The sequence below is a fragment of the Chinchilla lanigera genome, unplaced genomic scaffold, assembly GCF_000276665.1.
Source record: "Chinchilla lanigera isolate Chin_1 unplaced genomic scaffold, ChiLan1.0 scaffold00001, whole genome shotgun sequence".
Classification (NCBI taxonomy): domain Eukaryota; kingdom Metazoa; phylum Chordata; class Mammalia; order Rodentia; family Chinchillidae; genus Chinchilla; species Chinchilla lanigera.
This window is the reverse complement of record NW_004955402.1, coordinates 63,507,789-63,518,076: the sequence shown is the minus strand read 5'-3', so window position 1 is coordinate 63,518,076 and position 10,288 is coordinate 63,507,789. Positions and strand designations below refer to the sequence as shown.

Here is a 10,288-nt window from a genome sequence, read left to right as displayed (position 1 = left end):
TTTTTTAAAAAAATCACCTATAGAATCATAATATTGTGGAGTTAAAGTGCTGATTCTACAATGAGAAAGAAGAATATCCAAAAGGAAATAAGAAGAGAAAGATTCTAATGCTAAATAATACATAGTCCTGGTCCCAGAGGCATATATAAACTGAGTAGTAGGAGAAATGCAGGCATATTGTTTTGGAAACCTACTTGGGAATTTTAAAAAGTTTAAATTCTTCCAAGTGACAGAGTACCCTGCTTTTTACTGTATGCAAAATGTTAATATTCCTACAATGAGGGAAAATAGCTACATTATTATTTAACCTAGGTAATGAAATTAGCATAAATAGTACTTAGTGCTTCCTAAACAGAAAATCATGCTATTGTCTCAGAGATATTAGCACTCCTGTGTTCATTGCAGCATGATTTACATAGTCAAAACGTGGAAATAATCTCAGTGTTCACTGGCAGATGAATGAATACAGAAAATGTACAATGTATACACAAGGATACCACTCAGCCTCTCAAAGAGAAAGTCAGCAGCTGGTGGTGACATGGAGGAACTGTGGGAAACAGTATCTAGAGCGTGACTCTGTTTACATGAAAGCATCAAAAATAATCAAATTCTGAAAATCAAACAGTAAAATGATGGCGTCTGTGGCATAGAGACAGTGGGATAGGGAAGTTAATCAATTGCTATAAAACTTCAATTAAGGCAGATAAATAAAGGCTAAAGATCTGCTGTGTAGTAGTATCTCATAAATGATCAACATTTAAGAAGTCAAGTTTTCTTACCACAATAAAACAAAGCTAATAATTATATAAAAATGCTATCATTATTAGCCTTTATGAAAAGAAAGCCAACTTCAGATTTTGAAACAAGATTATAACAATGACGTATTGCCATTTAAATAAACTGTCACTATTACGTGTAATCTCAATGAAGAATTATTTTAAAAATTGTCAGAAAAGCTGGGACGTCTCTGTCCCAAAAGAGTGGCTTTTCAGTTCATAAACAATATTTGTGTATGCTTTACAAATTTGTTCATTTAATAATAACTTTTTAAACAACAAAAAAGAAAGATTTTCCTTGAAATATTCAATAATTACTTAGAGGAGAAGAAAGAATCCTCAAAATCATAATGTACGTACAATTGATTTGTCACACTTTTCAGCTGACTCATCAGCAACACATGCTTTTGCAAAATCAGTCACTTCATTGGCTAATTTTACATGTTCCTCCAGGGAGCATTTCTGGAGATGTTGAGAAAAGGTAATCAATACCCTGAAACAAAAGATATAAAGATATGTAAAACAAAAAAATTAGCATAAAACTGTTTTTGTGCTAGGCAGCAAACCATGTATATGGTCTATATCTTAACATATCTGTTATAATTTTCTAGGTAACCTTTTCATATCAGGTATTAGAAAAGGTCCAACAAAGTATATGCAACTTCCTCAGCAAAGAGGATATGTAGTTCCACCATATCTGAGTGTATATGTGTGCATAGCAGTATATACATGTTTAGGACAAATAGCAGATATATAATAAGTAGATTGATTTGTTAAGATGAGACATTACATAAGTCCTTTGAGTTATTTAAAACACACATACATACACACACACACAAAGCCCCACAAAGCCTAAACATCTCATTTAATTAGGCTGTATGACGATATTGACCCTTCAAAAAAATAAGCATTTTTACTAGGTTAAAAAGTTATTAAAATGTTCCCAAGAAAATTGCTATGTAAAAGGATTCTCATTGCAAGTAGGCTGACAACAGAGATATATAATGCAGTCCTCACTGCTGCATGAAAGTTCCAGTTTCAAAGTCCAATAATAGCCACTAACCATATGTGATTTTATAAATTTAAATTAATTAAAATTAAAAACTATTTAAAGTTTTGTTCCTCAGTAGCCATATTTAAAATATTCAATAGCCACATGTGGCCCATGGCTACCATACAAACAGACTGATATAGAATATTTTCATCAGTGGAGAAAATTCTGTTGGATGGCACTCTGCTAGAATCTAGAATATGACGACTTCAGAGTAGTAACCAACGCTATCAAGAACATTAATGTTGATTCCTTAACTTACAGGCTGTTGAAATGTCGTTCTCCCAAATCTGTAAATAGATGAGCAATCTCACTCTTGTCTGATGGAAGGGAGAAAAAAATATAAGATGTGTTTAAATACTGAGAAAAATATTCATAATGCTAATTTTATTCTTCTTTCCATTGCTGTCACACAGCAATGCACCCATACAATTCCTATCACATAGGCGCATATGAGAAGAAGCATGAGTGCGTTCACACCCTTAACTGAGCAAGACAGAATGTTGTCTGTAGGTGGTATAGGTTTCCTACAGTGAGTGCTTCCTTGGAATAGTAAACTTAGCACTGGTGGAATACACTGTACACCAGCTCTATACATGCTCCCTTAGAATGCTGAGCATACCGGGTGGAACAAATAGAACAATTTTCTGCCCCAAAGTCCCTGAAGCAGTCCCAAAGTTCTAAGTGATGTGTTGAGCTTCCCTAGTGAAACTGTGTATGGGAGTACATTGGCTATTCTCTCCGAGCTTGCTTTCAGGTGGAAAGGCACCCATAGCATTCCATTCACATAGGCGCATATCAGCACAAGAGTGAGTGCGTTTCCACCCTTAGGTGAGCAACATAGAATGTCTACTGTAGGTGGTATAGGTTTCCTACAGTGAGTTCCTCTAGGAATAGTCAACTTAGTGTTGGTGGAATGCACTGTAAACCAGCTCTATATATGGTCCCTTAGAACACTATAAATCCCGGGTGGAATGAAAAGAACTTTCTGCCCCAAAGTCCCTGAAGCAGTCCCAACGTTCTAAGTGCTGTGTTGAGCTTCTCTAGTGGAAGTGTGTATGGGAGTACATTGGCTATGCTGTCCCTGCTTGCTTGACACAGCAGTACACCCATAGCATTCCGTTCACACAGGCGCAGAGGAGCAGAAGAGTGAGTACGTTTCCACCCTTAACTGAACAACGCACAACCTTTTCTGTAGGTGCTATAAATTTCTTAAATTGAGTGCTTCCTGGAAATAGTCAACTTAGTATTGGTGGAATACACTGTACACCAGCTCTATACATGCTCCCTTAGAATGCTGTAAATCCCATGTAGAAGGACAACAACAACTTTCTGCCCCACAGTACCTGAAGCAGTCCCAACGTTCTAAGTGCTGTGTTGAGCTTCCCTAGTGAAACTGTGTATGGGAGTAGATTGGCTATACTGTCGTGCTTGATTTCACACAGCAATGCACCCATAGCATACCTTTCACATAGGCCCATATGAGCAGAAGAGGGAGTGCGTTTCCACCCTTAACTGACCAACGCAGAATGTCACCTGTAGGTGCTATAGGTTTCCTACAGTGTGTTCCTCTGGGAATAGTCAACTTAGTATTGATGGAATACAATGTACACCAGCTCTATACATGGTCCCTTAGAATGCTGTAAATCCTGGGTGTAATGAAAAGAACAACTTTCTGCCCCAAAGTCCCTGAAGCAGTCCCAAAGTTCTAAGTGCTCTGTTGAGCTTCCCCAGTGAAACTGTGTATGGGAGTACGTTGGCTATGCTGTCCCTGCTTCCTTTCACACAGCAGTGCACCCATACCATTACATTGAGACATAGGCACTTATGACCAGAGGAGGGATGCGTTTCCACCCTTACCTGAGCATCGCAGAATGTTTGCTGTAAGTGGAATAGGTTTCCTACAGTGAGTGCTTCCTGGGAGTAGTAAACCTAGTGTTCCTCTAATACAGTGGTCCACCAGCTCTATACATGCTCCATTGTAATTCTGTAAAATCTGTGTGGAACGAAGAGAACTAATTTCTGCACTAAAGTCCCTCAAACATTCCTAAGTGGTCTGTTGAGCTTTCCTAGTGAAACAGTTCTAAGTGCTCTGTTGAACTTCCCTAGTGAAACTGTTTATGGGAGTGCATTGGCTATACTATGTGTGCTTGCTTTCGCACAGCAATGTACTTATTCTATTACATAAACACATACGCACATATGACCAGAGGTGGAAGTGTGTTTCCACCCTTGCCTAAGCATAGCAGAGAGTTTCTTCTAAGTGTTATAGGTTTCCTATAGTGAGTGCTTCCTGGGAATAATAAAACCAGTGATCCTGTCATACACTGGTCTACTAGCTCTATTCATGCTCCATTGTAATGCTGTTAAACACATGTGGAACTAAGAGAACTAGTTTCTGCACCGAAGTCCCTGAAACATTCCAAAAGTTCTAAGCACTATGTTGAGCTGCCCTAGCGAAACTGCGTATGGGAGTACATTGGCTAGGCTGTCCCTGCTTGCTTTCACACAGCAATGTACACATCCTATTACATTCACACATAGGCACATATGACCAGATGAGGGAGTATGTTTCCACCATTCCCTGAGCATCACAGAATAATTGCTGTAAGTTGTATAGGTTTCCTACAGTGAGTGCTTCCTGGGAGTAGTAAACTTATTATTCCTCTAATACACTGGTACACCCGCTCTATAGTTGCTCCCTTGTAATGCTGTAAAACCCGTGCAGAACGAAGAGGAGAAATTTCTGCACCAACGTCCGTGAAATCTTCCCAAAGTTCTAAGTGCTCTGTTGAGCTTCCCTAATGAAACTGTTCATTGGAGTACATTGGCTATGCTGTGTCTGCTTACCTTTGCACAGCAATGTACCCATTCTATTACATAAAATCATAGGTACATATGACTAGAAGAGGGGGTATGTTTCCACCTTTGCTTGAGCATCGCAGAGTGTTTCTTGTAAGTGGTGTAGGTTTCCTACATGAGTGCTTCCTGGGAATAATAAGCCCAGTGTTCCTATAATACACTGGTCCACCAGCTCTATTCATGCTCCATTGTGATGCTGTAAAACCCATGTGGAAATAAGAGAACTAGATTCAGCACTGAAGTCCCTGAAACATTCCCAAAATTCTAAGCACTGTGTTGAGCTTCCCTCATGGAACTGTGTATGGGAGGACATTGGCTATGCTGTCCTTGCTTGCTTTCACACACCAATGTACCCATTCTATTACATTCACACATAGGAATATATGACCAGAGGAGGGAGTGGGTTTCCACCCTTCCCTAGCATCACAGAATGTTTGCTGTAAGTAGTATAGGATTCCTACAGTGAGTGCTTCCTGGGAATAGCAGACCTAGTGTTCTTCTAGTACACTGATACCCCAGCTCTTTACATGCTCCGTTGTAATGCTCTAAAACCCGTGTGGAACGAAGAGAACAATTTTCTGCAGTGAAGTCCCTGAAACATTCCCAAAGTTCTAAGTGCTGTGTTGAGTTTATCTCACGAAACTCTGTGTGGCAATATATTCCTAACGCTGACTCTGCTTGCTTACACCCCACGAAATACTTCTTCCTTTACATTCACCCATGCATGCATTGGACAGGTATTAGTGAGTGTGTATCCACCCTTCCCTGAGCATCGCAGGACGATTGCTTTGAGTGTAAACGTTTCCTACAGTGAGTGCTTCTGGGGAATAGAAAAACCAGCGTTGCTCGAATATGTTGGTACAGCAGCTCTATACATGGTCCTATGTAGTCATGCAATACCAGTGTAACAGCAAGAAAACAACTTTCTGCCCCAAAGTCCCTGATACCTTGCCAAAGTTAAGAGTGCTGTGTTGAGCTTCCCTAGTGAAACTGTGTGTCAGTGTTGATTGACTATGCTTTCTCTGCTTGCATTCAAACAGCAATGTACCCATTCCATTACATTCACACATAGGTGCATATGAGCAGAAGAGAGAGTTTGTTTCCACCCTTCCCTGAGCATCACAGAATGTCTGCATTTAGTGGTGTAAGTTTCCTACAGTGAGTGCTTCCTGGGAATAGTAAACCCAGTGTTCTTCTAATACACTGGTACACCAGCTCTATACATGCTCCCTTGTAATCCTGTATGAGCGTGCAGAGCGAAGAGAACAAATTTCTGCACTGAAGTCCCTGAAACCTTCTGAAAGTTCTAAGTGCTCTGTTCAGATTCCCTAGTGTAACTGTGTAAGGGAGTACATTGGCTTTGCTGTGCCTGCTTGCTTGCATACTGCAACATACTCATTCCAAAACATTCACCCATGCGCGCATTGGATGGGACACGTGAGTGCTTATCCACCCTTCAAAGAGAATCACTGGATGATTGCTGAGAGTAGTAAAAGTTTCCTACAGTGAGTGTTTCTGAGGAATAGCAAAACGAGTGTTGTTGCAATATGTTGGTACAACAGCTCTATACTTGGTAATCATGCAATATCAGTGTAACAGCAAGAAAACAACTTTCTGCCCCAAACTCTCTGATACATTCTCAAAGTTCTAAGTGTTGTATTGACCTTCCCTAGTCAAACTGTGTATCGCAGTACAGCTGCTATACTGTCCCTGCTTCCTTTCACACAGCAATGTACTCATTCCACTACATTGACACATAGACGCATATGAACAGAAGAGGGAGTGCCTTTCCACCCTTCCCTGAGCATCACAGAATGTTTGCATTAAGTTGTATAGGTTTCATCCAGTGAGTGCTTCTTGGGAAAGCTATGCTGTCCCTGCTTTCTTTTACACAGCAATGTACCCATTCCATTACATTCACCCATAGGCACATATGACCAGAAGAGGAAGTGCTTTTCCACCCTTCCTTGAGCATCACAGAATGTTTGTTGTAAGTGGTAAAAGTTTCCTGCAGGGAGTGATTGTGAGGAATAGCAAACATATTCTCAAATATGTTGGTACAGGAGCTCCATGCATGGTTCTATGTAATCATATAACAATAGTGAAACAGCAAGAAAACAACTTTCTGACCTAAACTCCCTGATACTTTCTCAAAGTTCTAAGTGCTGTGTTGAGCTTGCCTTATGAAACCCTGTATGGGAGAACATTGACTATGCTGTCCCTGCTTGCTTTCACACAGTAATGTACCAAATCCATTACATTCACCCATAGGCGCATATGACCAGAACAGGAAGTGCATTTCCACCCTTCCCTGAGCATCACAGAATATTTGCTGTAGGAGGTATGGGTTTCCTACAGTGAGTGTTTCCTGGGAATAGTAAACCCAGTGTTCCTCTAATACACTGGTATACCAGCTGTATACATGCTCCATTGTAAAGCTGTCATACCCTTGTAGAATGAAGAGAATAACTTTCTGCACCAAAGTCACTGAAACAATTCCATAGTTCTAAGTACTGTGTTGAGTTTATCTCAGGAAACTGTGTATGGGAATACATTGGCTACGCTCCCTGCTTGCTTCCACATAGCAATGTAGCTGTGCCACTCCTTTCACTCATACGTGCATTTGACCAGAAAGAGCAAGTTCATTTCCATTCTGAAAAGAGCATAGAGGAATATTTGCTGCAAGTGGTATAGGTTGGATTTAGTCAGTGATTTTTGGGAATAGTAAACCTAGTGTGCCTCTAATACGTTGGTACTCCAGCTCTATACCTTCTCATATGAAGCATGTAGTATCAGTGGAAAACCAAGAAATCAACATTGTGCCCCTAACTCTCTGAAACATCCCCAGTGTTCCAAGTGTTGTGTTGAGCTTATCTCATGAAACTGTGTATGGGACTACATTGCCTACGCTGCGCCTCCTTACTTACACACTGCAGTGTACTCATCCATTACATTCACCCATACATGCATTGCACCAGAATGAAGGAGAGCATATCCTCCCTTCCCTGAACTTCGGAGAATGGTCGTTGTAAGTGGTAAAAGTTTCCTGCAGTGAGTGATTGTGGGGAATAGCAAATGTAATGTTTCTCAAATATGTTGGTACAGGAGCTCTATGCATGGTACTATGTAATCATGTAACAATGGTGAAACAGCAAGAAAACAACTTTCTGCCCTAAACTCCCTGATACTTTCTCAAAGTTCTAAGTGTTGTGTTGAGCTTGCCTTATGAAACCCTGTATGGGTGAACATTGGCTATGCTGTCCCTGCTTGCTTTCACACAGCAATGTACTCATTCCATTATATTCACCCATAGGCACATATGACCAGAAGAGGAAGTGCGTTTCCACCCTGTCCTAAACATGGGAGAATGTTGGCTGTAAGTGGTATAGGTTTCCTATAGTGAATGCTTCCTGAGAATAGTAAACCTAGTGTTCCTCTAATACACTGGTACACCAGCTCTATACATGCTCCTTTGTAATGCTGTACTCCCATGTAGAATGAATAGAACAACTCTTCTGCACCGAAGTCCTGAAACATTCCCAAAATTTTAAGTCTTGTGTTGAGTTGATTTCATGAATTGTGTGTGGGAATACGTTGTCCACGCTGTCCCTGCTTGCTTACACACTGGAATGTACTCATTCCATTACATTCACCCATACACGCATTGGAGAGAGATGAGAGAGTGAATATCCACCCTTCCCTGAGCATAGCAGGATGTTTGCTGTGAGTGGTAAAAGTTTCCTACAGTGAGTGCTTTTTGGGAATAGCAAAACGAGTTTTGCTCCACTATGTTGATACAATAGCTCTATACATGGTCCCCTGTAATCATGCAGTAGCAGTGTAACTGCAAGAAAACAACTTTCTGTACCAAACTTCCTGATCCTCTCCCATAGTTCTAAGTGTTGTGTTGAGCTTCCCTAATGAAACTGTGTGGGATTACATTGGCTATGCTGTTCCTGCTTGCTTTCACACAGCAATGTACTCATTCCACTACATTCACCCGTAGGTCCATATGACCAAAAGAAGGAATGACTTCCCATCTTTCCCTGAGCACTGCAGATTGTTTGCTTTAAGTGGTACACATTTCCTACAGTGAATGTTTCTTGGAAACAGTAAATCTAGTGTTCCTATAACACACTGGTACACCACCTGTTTACATGCTCTGTTTTAATCCCGTATGCCCGTGTAGAACGAACACAACTTTCTGCACTGAAGTCCCTGAAACTTTCCAGAAGTTCTAACTGCTGTGTTGAGCTTATGTCATGAAATTGTGTATGGAAAAACATTGATTACTCTCTCCCTGCTTGCTTACACAAAGAAATGTATCCATTCCACTTCTTTTAGTCATAAGTACATTTGACCAGGAACAGCGAGTGTATTTCCACTGTTCCACGAGAATCAAGGAATGTTTGCTGAAAGTGGAATAGGTTTCCTACAGTGAGAGCTTGTTGGAAATAGCAAACTTAGTGCTCTTGCAATATATTGGTACACCAGCTCTATACTTGGTCCTATGTAATCATATACTACCAGTGGAAAACCAACAAAACAACTTTCTGCCCCAAACGCTCTGAAATTTTAACAAAGTTCTAAGTGTTGTGTTGAGCTTATCGCATGAAACAGTGTATGGGAATACATTACCCAAGCTCTCCCTGCTTGCTTACACACTGCAATATATTGGTACAGCAGTCCTCTTCATGTTCCTATGTAATCATGTCATACAAGTGTAACAGCAGGATAACAACTTTCTGCCCAAAACTCCCTCATACATTCCCAAAGTTCTAAGTGCTGTATTTACCTTATCTCATGAAACTTTGTACAGAAAAACATTGGTTACGCTCTCCCCGCTTGCTTACACAAAGCAATGTAGCCATTCCACTCCTTACACTTATACATGAATTTGACCATGAAGAGCGAGTGCATTTCCATCCTTCCATGAGCATCGAGGAATGTTTGCTGCAAGTGGTATAGGTTTGCTACACTAAGTGTTTGTTGAAAATAGCAAACCTAGTGCTACTCTACTATATTGGTACACCAGCTTTATACGTGGTCCTATGTAATCATATAAGACTAATGGAAAACAAAGAAAACAACTTTCTGCCCCAAATTCTCTGAAACATTCCCACAGTTCTAAGTGTTGTGTTGAGCTTATCTCATGAAAGTGTGTATGGGAGTACTTTGCCCACACTGTCCCTGCTTGCTTACACACTACAATATACTCCTTCCATTACATTCATCTATGCGTGCACTGGACCGGAAAGTGAGAGTGTGCATCCACCCTTCCCTGAGCATTGTAGAATTTTGCTGTAAGTGGTAAATTTTCCTACAGTGAGTACTTGTTGGAAAAAGCAACGCTAGTGTTCTTCAAATATATTGGTATAGCAGCTGTACAGCTGGTCCTACCTGTAATACTAGCGTAATAGTAGGAAAACAACTTTCTGCCCCAAACTCTGTGATACATTCCCAAAGTTCTAAGTGTTGTGTTGAGCTTGCCTCATGAAACTGTGTATGGCAATACATTGTCCACTCTGTCCCTGCTTTCTTTCACTGCAATATACTCATTCCATTCCATTCACACATGCACGCACTAGACCTGGATGAG

The 10,288-nt window shown here is 40.5% G+C and overlaps 1 protein-coding gene across 1 annotated transcript in view; it reads right to left on the bottom strand.

The window, feature by feature from the left end:
• The window catches only part of LOC102016218 (serum albumin-like), a gene marked incomplete at its 3' end in the record, with an annotated part of 5,414 nt that extends 1,719 nt beyond the window's left edge, over nt 1-3,695 (bottom strand). The window contains 2 exon segments of the mRNA XM_013512233.1: nt 1,137-1,269; nt 3,688-3,695. Coding sequence (XP_013367687.1) covers nt 1,137-1,269; nt 3,688-3,695 — 141 coding nt within the window.
• Between the last annotated feature and the right edge of the window lie 6,593 nt (nt 3,696-10,288).